This window comes from Lepidochelys olivacea (genome assembly GCF_965140295.1).
Source record: "Lepidochelys olivacea isolate rLepOli2 genome assembly, chromosome: 13".
Taxonomy (NCBI): domain Eukaryota; kingdom Metazoa; phylum Chordata; order Testudines; family Cheloniidae; genus Lepidochelys; species Lepidochelys olivacea.
Window position 1 is genome coordinate 7,286,477 of NC_140423.1, and position 17,607 is coordinate 7,304,083.

The window sequence follows — 17,607 nt, forward strand, 5'->3', positions numbered from 1 at the left end:
GGGTTTTTATGGATTTGAGAAACACGGGCAGACCTCAGTGCTGTAGTGAACCACTCTGCAGCCTTGCACTGGCCATCATGGCTGGATGATTCTCTCACTAGAGGCACAAGGAAAGTTTACGTTTAACACAGCACTGTACTGGATTTGCCTTTTTTTTTTTTTTTTTTTTAAAAAGGTCTCTGCTGCTGCCTGACTGCTTACTTCCGGTTCCAAATCAGGGGTGGTTGACCTGTCAGTTCGTAACTCTGAAGTTCTACTGTGTTACTGAGGAAGCTATTGCAGACAAATGCAATGGCATGGACGATGGCACAGGAACAGGAGGGGGAAAATACTGGGAGGAGTTCAGGGGGACAGTGGTCATAAATCCCCAAGACAAGCCTCATTCCTCATTAGACCCCAATATATCACAGTGGTGAGGATTTACTTTGTTAATGGTGCGTATAACTGGGAGAGAGCAGAATGGCCATCCAATTAATGGCTGGAGCTTCAGCAGCTGCACATGCTGCAGTGCGTATCCATCCTGGATGATTTGATTCTTATAAGCAGTAGATTCTTACAAGTGGAGTATTTAGTATAGGAATGATTTTATCCCAGTGGTTTTGATCACTATATGCAGTTGATTCATATATCAGTGATTGTTATCAATGGAGTGCACTGTAATACAGAAAATCCTGACCCCTTCCTCTACGGTAACCTCCCAAGGTCCTGTTCCTGCACCACTGAAGTTAGTAGAAGTTTTCTCAGTGATTTGGGCCCCACACTACAAGAAGGATGTGGATAAATTGGAGAGAGTCCAGCGAAGGGCAACAAAAATGATTAGGGGTCTGGAACACATGACTTATGAGGAGAGGCTGAGGGAGCTGGGATTGTTTAGCCTGCAGAAGAGAAGAATGAGGGGGGATTTGATAGCTGCTTTCAACTACCTGAAAGGGGGTTCCAAAGAGGATGGCTCTAGACTGTTCTCAATGGTAGCAGATGACAGAACGAGAAGTAATGGTCTCAAGTTGCAGTGGGGGAGGTTTAGGTTGGATATTAGGAAAAACTTTTTCACTAAGAGGGTGGTGAAACACTGGAATGCGTTACCTAGGGAGGTGGTAGAATCTCCTTCCTTAGAGGTTTTTAAGGTCAGGCTTGACAAAGCCCTGGCTGGGATGATTTAACTGGGAATTGGTCCTGCTTCGAGCAGGGGGTTGGACTAGATGACCTTCTGGGGTCCCTTCCAACCCTGATATTCTGTGATTTCAAAGGGAGCAGGAACAGGTTCTTTAGGTTGCCTCTGATTTCATTTCACTCACCTCTGGGACCAGGGTCTCCAAGTTCTCCTGTTGGCCCTCTATATCCAGGTGGACCACGAGCACCGGGATGACCAACACTTCCCATTGCCCCAGGTGGACCTGGGGGACCCGCTGGGCCAGGTCGACCCATCAGTCCAGGAGCCAAGGGCCTTCTCAAATTAGCAGCTAACTGTGCAATTTGTTCTGAGAAAAAAAAATATAACAAAACCAAAACTAAGTTCTTTTAGCCTCTGCCTGTGTCTGAAGTTTGAAAACCTTTTTCTGGTATGTGACACTTGCCACCAAGTGTATCCAATCAAAGGAGAAGATTATAGGCTCTGGATTTCCACCAATAAAAAAACTGATTGCACAGTGCAGGCAGAATTATTTCAGATGCACATGCTCACAACACGGACTGGCCTCCGTGGAAGCTACATGTACATCTGAAGTTAGAATTTGTCCTGGTAACCCATAACCAGAGGGTGCCTTGAGCCGAACCAGGTGAATGCATTTTGATAAGATGACAAAAAATGGTTTTTCATTATAGTAAACCTCTGGACTTGTGGGGGGGTTTTTGCTCAGGAACTTCTAAACACTTTGCAAACTGATGAATTTTTTCTGCTTTCATGTTATTTCTAAATTAAATGAAAACACTTTAAATAATTTTGAAGCAAAGGTTAATGGAAATTAATACTCAAGTAATTAAAACAGGTTTGCAGGTTTTAGTTTCCACCACAAAAAATGAATGAAACACAATCTTCAAGATGCAAAACATACAAAAGATAAAATAATTTATTTGAAGCAATACTTTATTGCTCTATCAGGACTGAAATCCCATGACCTTTGGCATCATAACACAGCAACTATATCAATGAGCCATTCAGTGAATGGAAACTATACTTTGTAATGATTGGTTAGTAATACAAGTCCTATTGCAATGGAATTTCTAATGGCTCAGATTATTACAATCAAAGTTAAACTAAATAGAAACAAGTGCTCTCTGACTATAAAGTGTAGCTATACTCTGATGCAGACAATAATTAAAGTTCAGCTATCTCCCAGTTATACTCACCATTTATCATTCCCCCACAGAGTTCTCTTATATGTTGTTCACTGGCCTCTTTGCCCTGCAATTAACAAAAGAATCCTGCTTTACACAAAATCATATTATTGATTGTCATCAAACTATTGATCCCTGAAAGACACTTATTTCTAATGGACTGCAAAATAAAGCAGAAGAGATTTTATTAAGAAGAAACAGTAGTTTCTTCAGAAAATATTATCTTCAGCTTTAAGGTCCCGGGGTGGTGGTAATATTAATGAAGTTGATTTTAAAGTTAGTGGGAATGTTGTGGTCCTAATGTTCCAAGTCATATATTTAATTTGTTGTTTATTTGGCCTTTATTGAAAAGTGAAACTCAAGCTTGGAGAAAATAATAAACCATAACCTAATGTGCGTAATACTATAATGACCCAACAGGAGACAGGTTTGCATTTTAAAGTTATTGACTGCTATCAATTCACTTTCTTAGTGCTATCACAGTTATGGAGAACAAACATGACTTCACACATCACATCTAACCCCAATGAATGCAGGTAACTCCTAACACCACATCACATTGAGAGGAAACTAATCTTTAAAAGGTATACATTTTTGGAAATGGGTCTTAATTCTGTGCTCGCAAATTTTGTGTGTGCACCTGTTTGTACAAATAAACTGCTTCTGCAGATCTGCTCGTTAGATGTGCAGTTACCTGATTTGCATGCACAAATGCCAGTGGTGGAAGTGCAAAATGAGAAGCCAGTCTAATGCTGGTGACCTTTAATTTGTTCATGTTTGTGCCCTCATTTGCAATTCTGGGTACAGTCATTTGCACCTGCAAAGCTGAAGTCCAGGTTAAAAGTCCCTTTAATCCTTGGCCCATAATGTTTAAATGTTAAAATCCACTGGACTAGGCCTTTTCTTTTCTGATCTGACCAAACAGTTGCCAACATTAACACACTGAAACCAATTGCCCTCTGAGAACACTTAGCAATTGAGACTTACAGAGTTTAGTGTTACCCTTAAGACAAATTATAGAAGGCAGGCCAAGCTCCTATTATCCATTTACATTTTTTGTTACTTTAGTGCTGTATTGACAGCCTTGGAGATAGTCTATCTTTATTCACAGAACAGGAGTAACATAAGTAGTGTCAGTGCATTCTTCTTCAACACTATTTCAGTGTGACTCAACCCTACTCTGGAGGGACAAGCAGGTAGTTCAGTCTCCATACCCTATTAATTTCTTTGGTCCTTCTGATGGGACTAGCCCAAGGAAACCCATTAATACCAGCTGTGATGTAGTTTTGGTGGTGTGGACACTTGTCCATTGGAAACTGGACTGAGAACACCAAACACATTTCACACAAGCCTCTGAGGGTATGTCAACACTGCAATGTAACCCCAGGGTTAGTAGAACTCAAGTTAACAAACTCTGGGTTTGTTAATCTAGGACTTGAGGGTCTACACCAGGGGTGGGCAAACTTTTTGGCCCAAGGGCCACATCTGGGTATGCAAATTGTATGGCAGGCCATGAATACTCACGAAATTGAGGGTTGGGGTGCAGGAGGGCTCCGGCTGGGAGTGCGGGCTCTGGGGTGGGACTGGGGATGAGGAATTGGGGGTACAGGAGGGTGCTCCGGGCTGGAACCAAGGGGTTCAGAGGGCAGGAGGAGGATCAGGGTTGGGGCATGGGAGGGGGTTGGGGCAGGCTCCGGGCAGCGCTTACCTCAAGCAGCTCCCAGAAACAGCGGTATGTCCCCCCCTTCGGCTCCTATGCAGAGGCACGGCCAGGTGGCTCTGTGTGCTGCCCTGTGCGCAGGAGCCTCCCCTACAGCTCCCATTGGCTGCAGTTCCCGGCTAATGGGAGCTGCGGGGGCGGTGCTTGGGGTGGGGGCAGCATGCAAAGCCACCTGGCTGCCCCTACGCATAGGAGCTGGAGTGGGGACATGCCATTACTTCTGGGAGCCGTGCGGAGTGGGGCAAGACCCCAACCCTGCTCCCCAGCTGGAGTGGGGCAAGCCCCAGACCCTGCTTCCCAGCAGGAGCTTGAGGGCTGGATTAAAACATCTGGAGGGCGGATATGGCCCCCGGGCCGTAGTTTGCCCACTTCTGGTCTACACACATTTGTAATCCCAGGGTAGGAATTGTTGAACCTTGGATTTCATCTTGGGTCTGCTGCATTGGCGCTGCATTATCCGGGCTCACTTTCACCCATATCCCAGACTTCCTAGTGCCCTCCTAGAATGTGGCCACTCTCGCCGTTTGTTCATGGTGTAGTGTGGGAAAACTGGACCGTCCACAAAACTTGACTATATAGAGGACAAAGAAAATTGGCCTGTGGATTGTGGGATACTTTTGGCAGACTTCCAGAGCACAAGTCCAGCGGAGCTACATCACACTGCAAAGCAATAGGGCTTGAACCCTGGGTCCCAGCTTGACTCAAGTCAGACCCACTATCTCTGTGGGGTCCTGGGACCCTGGGTCTGAGCCCAGGGTTAATGTGATTTGTATGTAGACAGAATTGGGGTTAGGCTTAAGCCTGAGTTTGAACCCTGGGCTTATATTGCAGTGTAGACATACCTTGAATGTCCATGAGATGGTAACTTTCATTCACTTCTCCCCTGCACCAGATTTGAACAGCAACCTAGAGTTACAAAGTTACATATCCTATTACAAATTCCCTGACCATCCAGCCTCCCAGAGGCTGGCATTTTTATTTATTTCTGCCATTAAGGACCTCTTCTTTACTGACTTATAGCAAAGGAGATCTTTCCTCTCAGCCCGTTAGCCTGATTTGCTTCATAATACCCATCACAGTTACTGATGCTGCAAGTACTGTAAGACTTGTCCATTAGTGAACAAAGGGGCAAAAACTTATTTTGTAAACTTATTCTAAACAGAGTCAACCCTGCACCCAAAGTCCAGCGTAACCGGTACTGCCTATTACCCATTCATCCATTTCCAATGCAGGACGGTGCTCAAGGAACAGATGATACTTACTGGAGGGCCAGGTTTTCCAGTAATGCCGGGGATACCTTGCTCTCCCTGGTAGCCCATAGGTCCTGGATGACCTGGAATCCCTTGCACACCAGAAGTCCCGTTAGGTCCTTGTATACCTTTAGGACCCAGTTCGCCTCTTATTCCTGACTAAGGAGGAAGAAAAAACAAACAAGCTTAAAACTGGAGGCTCAGCATATTGTTATCCTTCCACAGTATTTCTTAGTTCAGCTTTTCTTCCAGCTCCCTTGTTTTCTCTCTTACTGACATAGCAGCTATGCTGACCATGTATGTTCCTCATCTTGCATTTATGGGTTTACATGTGGATCATGATTCGTATGCGTGCTTTAGGCCATATCCATGCTGTAGTTCAAACAGTGCTAGCAGCAACAGTATCCAAACCATTCTAGTGACATAAACAGGCCACACACTAGCAGATTTATAGCCTGGTTCTCAGAAGAGAAACCATGTCAGAACCAACAGTGTTGATTCTCGCTTGCTTTCTACTGTAGCGTGGACAGGGCCTTTGATTTCAAGCATGGAGACCTAACTGCTCCTGCCTTGTGGTATGTCAGCATTATAGCCAGAGCAATTAATACCTTCTCGAGGGTGCTGCTTATCTTAGCCTTCCCAGGGCCAAATTTCTGTCTCATCAAGAAGGGTTGGGAAACACGAAGTGACATGCTAAGAATTCTGAATAAATGGTTTTCCACATTAGGCATTTTCAGCAATAATCAAGGGGACTACCCCTGTGGTTAAAGTTAAGCCTGTGCTTAAGTGCATTGCTGGACGGGGCTCATTACACACTCCCCCACTCTGCATTGCTGAGCTTGTACTCCCACTGACAGATGTGGGATTTACACACAGAACTTCGGTACCCATCCTTGAAGACTGGCCCCAGAGTGTGCATGAAAAATCAAAGGTCAACACCAAGGGTCACCTAATGGCTATATTAATGGACCAGAGCCCCAAATAAAAGACAATGCCACCCTTGATGCTGCATAACCCAATGAGATCAGAAGCTACACAGGGATGTGACAAGCACATTTTGTTTCCTTAACATTTCTGTGACTCTCAGTCTGAAATGGATGACACTTACCTCTCCCTTTTGTCCCGGGGGGCCAAAAGGACCCTACCAAAAAAAAAAAAGGGGAAGTTTGATTTTATTCTTCTCTAAAGAACAATAATCAGTTGCAAAGTAAACATCTAAAAGCAGATCCTTAAGCCCTTGGAAGCAGGGACCACCGCTGTGTACCACAGCTAATGTAACGGGATTCCTGAACAGGGTCTGTGGGTCCTACATCAATGCAAACAATACTGCAAACAGGGACATAGCCCAAGGAAGCCAAAGGGCACTGACAGGGGGTAGGATAACCCCATTGGTATCTTTCAACTCGGGGGGGGGGTCGGGCCCCAAAATTGGTCACCCCATGAGCCAGATCACAACTCCACTCGTACAACTGCAATGCTGAGAGCCAAGCGCAGCCAGCCCCACAGCACAGGAGCCGTCACTGCGGGGTGAGTGCCAGGCAGGACCCAACCCCCACACACACTAGGGGGCAGGATCCGACTGAAACCACTCCAGCACCTCCACCCCCAGGTCACGGCAAGCCATAAACATGTACAAACGGATCCTGAGCCCAGAAAGGTTGAGAAACACTGGACCCCTGAAGATCTGCAGAACAGTGCTGGGTTCATCTGCTCAGCAGTGCAATTCCTCTTACTGCTGGAGGGTAGGGTGCAGCAAGAGTGGTTGCAAGGGTAGGGTGGAGGGCTCAAGGTAAGGGGATAAAACAGGTTCAGGGGTGGAAGCACTTTAACGGATCGGTTTAGTTTTACTAGTAAAACTAGAGGATTCCTCACCTCTATAGACAGGGATTCATCGTGAGACTCACATACATCAGGGCTGAACTTAGCTCCCTGGCAGTGACAGCCTCCATTGAACCAAGGTGTGGAAAGTCCAAATGCCCGAGAACAGAAGTGACTGTCGACTGCACGTGAGAAACCCTCCTCCAGTTTTACTAGTAAAACCAAAATGGGCACAGTGCTGAGGGAGAACGGGATACTCAGTTTGGTTCACAGGACACAGTTCTCTTTTCACAATCGATAGCGTAACTAGCCTTTGGAGCCCTCGGGTATTCGGCGCTGGCAGGTTTTAATAGTCACTGGTTCATTAATCTCTGGGCTCCCACTGTTTGAGATGTTCATTTTGTTTTGTTTAAATGACACCTACCAGTTCCCCTTTGTCACCTGGCAGGCCATCTGCTCCAGGAGTGCCCTGAAAATGAGACACAACACGTGAGAACCTCACCAGTGGGTCTGCAATGGTTATTCACACACATGCGCTACGCTCTCCAAGTGGGATTTACTCTGTCAGGGCCCACTTCAGCCACTTCAACTCCGACTGGGAGCAAAGAGGATCCAGGGCCTTCTTGCTGTTACAGTGGGCAAGTTTTCTGACTTGGAAAATAGATATGGCAAAATTCTGGTACATTCCACAATAGCGGTTCTGCTGCTCTGAATGGCAACCAGGTAACAGGCAGCCCTCTGCAAGAGCTAGGAGCTCTTTGCCTCAAACTCGCTGTAGCAAAAAAGTACTTCTAGAGCGACTTGAGCAAGGGCTGAACCCACAGGAGACAGGGACCTGGCAAGTGCTGGGGAGCGCCAATGCAGCCAAAACAGCGGTCCACAGTTAACAAACACTCTTCGCTCCAGGAAGAGAGTTCTATGTTAAGTCTGTTCATCAAACAAAATTCCTTGTTTAAAACCAGGATGTGACCCCAAAGCAGCTGGTTGTATTAATTCAGCTGGAATACATGGGCCTAAAGAGTTAAGGTGTTAAGACCACCCTGTTACGGTTTAACATTAAAGGTTTGGTATACAGAGACTTAGCAAACCATTAAACGTTATTTGAACCTTTTATTAAAGATACAGAAAAGAAGGAAAAAATTAAAGCATTTGAAATGTAAAGTATTAAGTAAGGCTTTCATTTTAACAATATATATTAATTTATTCATTTTAGCTGGAGAGAGTTTTTAGTTTTTAAACCCCTTGTTTGACAGGTTTTTTAGATGTTATTAAAGATGGTATTAACTGTCCTTTTTGGGGGAAAGAGAAGTTTGCTGAAATGGGATGGAGCGTTCTTTGCTGCTGCTGTTAAAGCCTGATCCCATTTCTTAAGAAAACTAAACGAGACAGACAGACGAACACGAAGAGAGAAAAGAACAGCAAATACAGAAAATACAGCTTCCATCTCTGGTGTTTGACTTTCACTTGCAACCTCTCCGCTGGAAAAACAACAGCACAGCATACTGCTTTATTAGTCACCTGAGAGCTGGCAAACTTATTCCAGCAATGGGCTGTTTAGGGCATTGATTTTAGTTGCCCCTTTCTGGTCACAGGTTTACAGCAGTGCTGGCCAACTACACCAGACTTTAATTAGACAAAAGGAAAAAGGAGAGGGATAGGAAAGAGGAGAAAAAGGTGGAGAAGGAAAAGGACACATGGGTGAGGAGAAAAGAGAGAAAGACAAAGTTTCAAGTCCCATGTGATATTTGGGATTTAGCTGGAGCCGGTGGAAGTGGCAGTGTTATTTGGGTTCCGTTTTTTGGCCTGGTTTGGTCAAGACAACTTTTAGGATTGGGATGAAGAAGGTCCAGGGTCCCAGGAGATGGTGGGGGTGGCAGCCAGGATGGTGAAGCTCACTCCAGTAGCCAATTTTTCTCTCCACATTCTCTTTCTTTAAAGACCCCAAAAGAGAGTGATGGGTGGAATAGTCCACCCCCTCATTATTTTGCCCATCAATTAGGCCTAATTTCTGACACACCAATTTTGGTTCATTGACTTTTGGTCTCTCACTGTCCAATTTTCCAAGCATTATTTCAACACAGTCCTTGAGGCCTTTTTGTTTGGACTAATTCAGTCTCTCTGTGCTTTTGTACCTTTTCCCATCAACATCTGTTATTAGGTTATTGTCACATCTTATGAACTTACACCTACTTTTCACAGTTAAGCTCACCATTTGGGTAAATTTGTAGGTCCAATTATCACAGCAAGCCTCTGAAATAAAGTGCATGCAAGGGAACTAGTCACAGACCCTTACAAAAATAAAATCTAAACTTCAACAGTCAAACTTGGGGTCTATCCAAAATCGGGCCTGGATGTTTCCAATGGTGTTTGAAACCAGGTGGCTAATTATTAAGTTACAGCTTTATTTCAGAGCTGGACTCATACAAGGACGAAAGTCTCCCAAGAGCCATTTCGGTGAATAGCTCTGTGTGGGCATGTTAAGCCGCAATATATAATCCCTTTTCCTTTAAGCCAGCAGATGGCGCTTGTTATTCAGGTAGGAATAGAGACAATACAGTACATACAGAGCTACCCGTTGGTATGTGCAGGGTTTACTCGTTTCAGATGCCACTCAGAACAGCACGACAACATGGCTTGGGTATTGCACACAGTTACAGCTGATAATCATCATCATTGTGCTGATGGTACAGATTGGGACTAAAAGTCTTCTTTAGATTTAGGCTTCGCAGACCCTGTTGAACTTAGACTGATCCTGCCCTTAGAAAGCAACAAAAGCGGATAGGAGGCATGATTGCAATTTATAAACCGTTGCTGGGAGTGCATTCCATTTTCTGCAGAGATAAATCACATTCCTCCACTGGTCTAAGTTATATATTTCAAGGAAGGTCATCAATTGCTTCAATCCAAACATGAACGTTTAGAAGCAAAAGTTTATTAAGGGCTAAATGTTCCTCGTCCCTACATAGTTAATCATTGGGAGCAAACCCTGCTTGACCACTCACGTGGGTAGCCCCCCTGAAGACTACAGGACGACTTGTGTGAGTTAGGTGAGCAAGATGTGGCCCCAAGCAGTTTACTTGCCATGTCCTGTGACTGGAAGACAGACCCAAAGGATCTTGAGCATGGCATTTCAAGATACCTTTATTGAAATAAAGTACATTGAGCACACACAAAAATGAACCAGATGAAAAATACATTGGCTGGGTCTGCTGCATAACCTGTTAATTCTAATTGGGAGGAAAGCTGGTAATGCTATTGAATAGCTGTGATCAAGCTACAGTTAAATCATATTAGTTGAATAAAATGGGAAAATAACCAGAAAAGGAAAGACCAACCCTTGGCTCACCTGGTTACCTTTGGGGCCAGAAACTCCACCAGAACCCTGTTAACAAGAAAAAGGGAGAATGAGCAGGGAACTGTTCTTTCCCCATGCATTCCTAGCACAGTCGGATGCTCACTTGCACAGTGAGGGGTGGGAAACTAATCCTGTAATTGCCAGCTAAAACAAAGAGGCTAGACAGGGATCAGAACTCATTTGTATTTCTTAGAATCAACAAGAGGTTTTAGCGTTCAGTTTGTTTTGCAGCAAGATTCTGCGGTCACTGTGGTCCAGATTTCTTTCTTGACAGCTACAGTACTCATAAGCCACAAGACGACACATCAGTCTCCTTCTCTGAATTGGCTCTCCCACCTCATCTCCCCCATAACTCATCCAACCTGCCAGCCATTAAAAATATGAAGCGGGTCTCAGTGTTTGAGGGCCCCTCCCCACCTGCCTTCTGTTCATTCCATGTGGCCGCTAACAGTAAATTGTGGTCATTGTAAGGCTTTTCTTTATGGGACGCTCTATTCATACTGTCCTTGTTAATTCACTGAACAAAACTAAAATGACGTGCATTTAATTCTGTCCATTTACATCAGACTCACCTTCCTCGCTCACCCCACGGTAAGGTTCCTTTCCCTCCCTTCCCCCGGGCATGTAAAATATTCTTAGATTTTTTTTATCATTGTGGTATAGATTAGGAGAGTGGATTTTTGTTCCAAGACTAGTTAATGTTCATAACACTTTTGCAAGACCTCTATTACTATGTCAATTTTCACCAGGGTTTAGGGTTAGCTGTTCCTGATTTCAGCATCCACAGAGAAGCATGACTTGGGAACTTGCAGGTAAGGGACCCACCTCGTCTGGTATCCTGCTTTAAGTGGCAGGGTCAGATGTCCATAGGAATAAAAAGTGAACCAAGCAGCTGTAATACTAAACCTAGGGGTAATTTAGCCAGTCTGAAGAAACATTCCAAGAACAACCATGCCTAGTTAGCATTCAAAAGGAGAACGAAGCAATACATTTGCAGCCCTGGCCTGTGACTTTGGATCCATCTAACACAGCCGGGAGCTATTTCGAGTTCTGAGGACCTTGGTCTTTTCTGCAATGCACTGTTGGAGGGGTTCAATTATTGTAGTCTTAGAACAGCGGTTTTATGGCCCATTCATCAATTTGGCAATTGGGAAATATGTGATTTTTTTTCATATCTGGCTCTAGAAACTTCCAGCAGAACAACGTGATAGAATTAGTGGGTGTCATTTCATTAAAGTCAAGCTCTGGAGATAAATTAAAAAAGGGAAAGTTCTATAAAAAAATTTCCCTATTAAAATAATTCAGAGGTAACAAGCCAGAAGGCAGAAATGAATCTGGGTATTTATAACTTTCTTTTTAAATGAACCAGTGGCAAATGGAATTTTATTCCCCAAACCCTGTGACAGGGCTGCTTCTTTTTTAACAGTTACTTGTTCTTGGTTCACTCATTTTTAACAGGGCCATGGTTTTAAAGGGATGCATCCTCTCCAAAAATACATTTTTTTATTGTGGAGATTCTCTGAACATGTGCAGCGATCCTTGTTTCTACAGTACGCCTGCTGTTGTAGCATCCAGACTCCGAGCCCCTTGTGACTGAGAAGCATAAATCTCAACACATGAGTCTTCCAGGTCTAACACAGAGGTCCATTGTGAAATCCCTGGTGCCCAGGGGTGATTATTTACAGAGAGACTTTACCTAAAAGCTGAAGTGAAGGAAGCCATGGAACACACAGCTATTGTTCTCCTGCAGGCCATGGACAACTGACATTCATCTTTGCCCTCCTGGCTTCTTTTCAGTGAGGATAATTCTATTTAAATCCAACCGCTGAATTTATTTTTAAGTTCTGGCCTTGCAGGGCCCAGATATGTTTCCGTTTGTAAAGAAAAAAAAAAGTTTTTTTTTTTTTAAAAGTCCTAATTAAATATTCTAAATTACTAAAATGCAGCTCTTCTGTGAGCATGGAGAGTTTGCACTTTGATGAAATCTGCATATAGAGCAGGTATAGTAAACCCACTTTGGCTCTGTGTCCATTGCAAACAAATAGTCCAATCTGGCTGGGATTTGGAAAATCTCGTTGAAATAAACTATTCAGTCTAAACATAATGGGACTTCGAGGAATGGAGATGCAGCACTGGAAATGCTGATTAGCTCATGATTTCCCTCCCTTTTCCAGCTCTAACTCCTATGATTGCGGGTAGTTTGTTTGTTTGTTAACAATAGATTAGTAAAAGCCTGATTTGTCATGATCATCCTGCTGAGGCTGACATCAGGAAGCATAAAGGAATGGTTCAGTTTATTAATCAGTTGAACCTAAATATCAAGACGTAAGAACTTGGCCTATCCAGGTGGCTCTTTTATCTTTGATATTATATGGCCCCTTATGCCATAGTATCTGTGTGCCTCACAGTTTTTAATTTATCCTTATGAGGCAGTAAAGTGCTATTATCCCCATTTTACAGGGGAATGGAGGCACAGAGAGGGTAAGTGACTTGCCCAAGGTCACAGTCTGTGGTGGAGCAGGGAATTGAACCCAGGTCTCAAGCATTAGACCTTCTTATTCTCTTATTTATATGAGCTGAATGGTAGTGTGTGCTTGATTTTCAGCTACAACGTCCCTAATTTTGCAGTAGAAGTTTTGCACTTGCAATGAATGCAATTGCAAATGGTAAAATGTAGACATCCAATGACATTTACCCTTGCAAGCCAGCAAGTTAGGTATCTAACTGCTACCACTTGCAGTTTGTTGCAGGCCCAGTTATTTATCTGTATAAAACTGAAGGTTCAAAGTGAGGCTCTAAAAATTGTAAGGGGCACTGCCAAGTCCACATGTGATGTTTGTTTGTTGTGTTCCACCATCGGTCTGGCAGGGAGCACAAGCTAGTGCAGTTCTGCTGGGTTTACTTTTTGTCACTAGCATCATCCGATTTATGGGCAATAGTTACACCTATTTGAAAGGCCTGTGGAAAATCTCGATGAGCAAACAGATTGCTTTGTTGCTTAATCGACAATTAGGGAAAAAATTAATAAGTGCTAATACATTAAACCAAGCAGAGACAGGCAGACCCTGCAGACATAGTCCCCGGTGGTGGGAAATCTTCTCTCTGTCAGAGGGTCCCCATAAAGGGCCAATATATCACTCAAAGTGGAGGGAACTGGCCGGGAGGGGGTATAGTGAGGGCTGCTCTCATTCAGGCCATCCTTTCAGGAGCAAAGTAAAAAATGTTTTTTAACAAGAAAAAAAAGGTCAAAATCGGAACAAAACTTTTCAATTGACTTGAACCAAAACAGTTTCCAGATTTTTGGTTCATGAACATTTTCAAGATTTTGACTTTTCACCATGTGTAGCGGGGTGAGCACCAGCTCCAGCCCTCAAGGGGTTGGAAAAGCCCTGTAGAAGGCTGGGGAGGGGAAGGGAGCAAAATCACAGCTGACTGGGGGAAGTGGCGGCAGCTGGGGGCCATGCCCCAATCAGGGCCCAGCTGGCTCTATAAAGGCTTTGAGCCAGAAGTTCCAGCAGAGACTCTCTCTAGCTAGAGAGAGAAAGGCCTGGCTGCAGGGACTTAAGCAAGGACTTAGTTTGGAGCAGAGCTGGGGAAAGGCCAAGGGAGCCAGGGAACTCTGGCCTAGGAAAACCCCAGGCTGCAGGCCTGGGAAGGCCTATTAGGTACAGGGGGTTGCAGGGACTGCCATGGGTAGGCAGAGGCAGCAGGTCCAAACCCCCTTGCCTATGATGAGTGGCACTTATACTGCAGTCTGCCCCAGGGAGCAGGGGCTAGCTGGTGACTAGCAGTAGCCTAAGACTGAGGCGAGGTGGGGATAGTGGGTGGGGGTTCCCTTGGGAGGGGGAGACCCAGAACTGTGCGGGTACTGCTAGGGGGCAGCACCCAAGATAAGGGCACCAGGGTCCAGGAGGGACCGGGCCCAGTGGTAAGGTGGATCACCAGACTCAGAGGGTGCCCCAGAGGCTGACATGCTAATTCCCGTAGACGAGCAGCAGGAGGCGCCGCCAGGTGAGTCCCGCTCCATTACACCATGATTTGGTATGGGAACATTGTTTGAGACCCCAGAAGTTTTTGTAGGATGGTACAAATGTTTCCTGCCCAGCTCTGCTTACCCTGTCACCAAATTCACCACGAATCCCCGTAGGGCCAGGGAGTCCAGGTTCCCCACTGGCACCTTTGCGACCCTGAAGGGAAAACAAAGGAAAGAAAAGTCCTTGCACCTTTTAATGTCCCAAGAGTTCACCAGTCTCCATATTGATTTCCTGAACAAAGTAATTAATTCCAGATTCCCCTTTTCCTTCTTTACTCTCCCGAGTCCCAACCACTATCCCTGTCCTTCCAGACCCCAGTACCGCTCTTCTCCTTCCTCATGTCCTTGGTTGCTAGCCCTACCCTTCCCCTCTTACTGGGGGAAGGCATTTTGAGGTACACCAGCCCAATCTCTTGCAGATCATCAATGGCATTAGCATAGGTTGCTTAGCTGCCACGATAAGGCCATCTGGGTACACCAGCAGAACCAAATTTGGGAGTTAGGAAGCAATGAAGCTTCAGTACAACGAGTCTCCATGGGCCATGGATGATGGAGCCCTTACTGCTTTGTGTGATCAGTACACTGACAACTCTCTGAAAACCTGCAGATCTTTGAATTCAAAGCAGCTTTATAAAAACACCCATGTAAAGCTGGCCTGTTGGCTTCTTCATGACAATTGCATAGCCATGTGAAAGGCTTGGGTCTGAGCTCTCCCTGACAACAGAAGCTGGATGGCTGCAGATAAGGAAGCACTTAATGATGCTCCAGAGTGGGTCCTCTGGACAATTCAGGTGTTTTGCTGCTCAGGCTCTGTGCAGAATCCTTGGACAGGTCTACACTTGGAAGGCTTTGCCGACACAACGATACCACGGTACTATATCAGCAAAGCTCTCCTACTGGGGATGCAGCTTACAGTGGCAAAAGTGCACTTTTGCCAGCATAGCTATCCAGCCCCACCCCGAGTGAAGTAAGTTATACTAGCAAAACCGGTATAACTGCGTCTCCACTTGGGGCTTTGTTGGTTTGGGACCCCAGCTCATCACTGACGTAACTATGCTGGCACAAGTTTGTAGTGTAGACCTGGCTCTAGCCACTTTGTGGCTGGAGAGGGGAAAGTGGCTGCAATGTAGTGTCTTGGGAGTGGGGGTGACGGGATTAGAGGAGGGGTCCGCAGGACTAGCACAGAGGACACTCAAGACAAGTGGGTTGGGAATAGCCACGTGAAGAAGGATATAAAATGATCAGATCTAAAAGACTTCCTCTGCATTTGTGAAATAAAGAGAGTGTTTGTTCTTGCAGTGGATATAGTAATCTTTTGGCTACTACTCTTCCCTAGCTTCCCTTTTCACTGTGTTATGTTAATGAAGGCATTAAGTATGTTCTGATTAATTGATATCCGGTCCCTCCAATAATTTGTCACTATCACCCAATTTTCTTGGCCAAAAGTTTGCATGGACACCAAATGACTATAACCTGGTGTGTGCTAAATTACCCAAATTTCTAGCTTACTGACCTGAAAGCCTCTTACACCTGGGGCTCCCAATGGGCCTTGAAGACCAAGTGCGCCCTGAGAAAGAGAAGAATAAGCATGATTAAGAAAGATCATTCACAACCAATTGAGTCATGAACACAATTAAATTGCCTTTGTTGTAACAACAAAAAGCAGCCAGTCCTGTGGTATAGAAGTCTTCCTAACAGCCATGCCGATGGATGGCCATTATAATGCAGCTCGCTGCTTATTGAACTTTATTCCCAGAATTACCATTAACAGTCACGATTATTTCTATTTTACTTGATGCTTAGATTCATTTGGTTCTTATGAATGCCAGGGCCTAAGTGACCCTGGCTAGAGATAGGCACAGTGGGACACGTGCTGAGCAAATTTCTCCTAGACACACAGCCCTGAAAATAAGTCAGTACAGACCTGCCACTCCAGTTCCAAATGGATACAGTTAATTGGCCTGATTCAGCAAGGTAGGGAAGCAGGTGTGTAATTTTAAGCACGTGACTAATCCCACTGAAATCAGTGGGTGCTTTCTGACCGTGACATGCTAAATGGTGCTTTTGTGAAGGATATAAATCCCCTTGCGATTTACGGGTTAATATGGGGGGCAGACCTTCAAATAAGTGGCCAAGGCTTTTTATACCTTAACAGAATCTTTATGAGATAAAATTCTAAGTCACAGGAACTGAAAACACAAGACAATCCCTTTGCACCTTTTCCAATTCACAGATCATTTTGTTCTTAGTAGGTTGACATGCATGCCTGCTGGGAAAGAGGTTGGTTTTTTTTGTTGGGTTTTTTTTTGCGGGGGGGGGGGTCAATGGTAGATGGAGTTCCAAGCAACTGTAGCACTAACTATATATCACATATTTAATTACATACAGGTTAAGCTAATTAATTCACTGAACCAGGTTTCAACTCTTACTGAACTGTCAGATGAAGTTAGGAAGAAGACTGGTAATTAAAGGAACAGACTGCGTGGGTTGGCAATTTAAAAACCTGGGGCCTGATTTCCAGACGAGTTGAGCGTCCACCACTACAAGTGAAGCAAATAGGAGCTGAAAGCATGCAGCCCCTCTGGGAGTCAGGAACTTGGGTGTCCAGCCTGCCCCCTTGAAATACACACATGCAAATACAAAAGCTTGATCCAGTGCATGCCTTGGTCCATTCAAAACTGGCAATCACATCCATTGCAAAAATGTATGTTTGTGCAGGCGCATTTTGCACCAGCAACCTAGATCAGGAGTTTTGAAAATGCAGCCCTTTGTGTTTTCTGTTATTCCAGCTAAAAACATTTCTAATAGAAAATTAACAGCTGCATACAAGAGTCGACGCTGTATTCTATTGAGAAAATAAAACACACACAAATGATATTGGGTCAAATTTTGAAAGTGACTAAATGACTTAGGAGCCTAAAAAGACTAAGCAATAAGTCACTTTTGAAAATGGGATTTCTGCTCCAAGGTCATTGGGTACAACTTTCTCAAGACCTAAGTCACTTCAGAGCCAAAAATCCCATTGTAAAATTAAGGGGACTTACGCGAGTCTGAAGATGCTACCCCTTGTTTGCAGCTTTGGAAATATACAGAGAAC

The 17,607-nt window shown here is 44.6% G+C and overlaps 1 protein-coding gene across 1 annotated transcript in view; it reads right to left on the bottom strand.

Moving 5' to 3' along the window:
- The window catches only part of COL9A3 (collagen type IX alpha 3 chain), a 72,120-nt gene that overhangs the window by 4,102 nt on the left and 50,411 nt on the right, over positions 1–17,607 (bottom strand). The window contains exons 23-30 of the mRNA XM_084646037.1: positions 16,024–16,077; positions 14,593–14,664; positions 10,469–10,504; positions 7,547–7,591; positions 6,413–6,445; positions 5,317–5,463; positions 2,347–2,401; positions 1,296–1,478 (exon numbers count right to left, since the gene is read on the bottom strand). Coding sequence (XP_084502163.1) covers positions 1,296–1,478; positions 2,347–2,401; positions 5,317–5,463; positions 6,413–6,445; positions 7,547–7,591; positions 10,469–10,504; positions 14,593–14,664; positions 16,024–16,077 — 625 coding nt within the window. The remainder of the gene's footprint in view (positions 1–1,295; positions 1,479–2,346; positions 2,402–5,316; positions 5,464–6,412; positions 6,446–7,546; positions 7,592–10,468; positions 10,505–14,592; positions 14,665–16,023; positions 16,078–17,607) is intronic.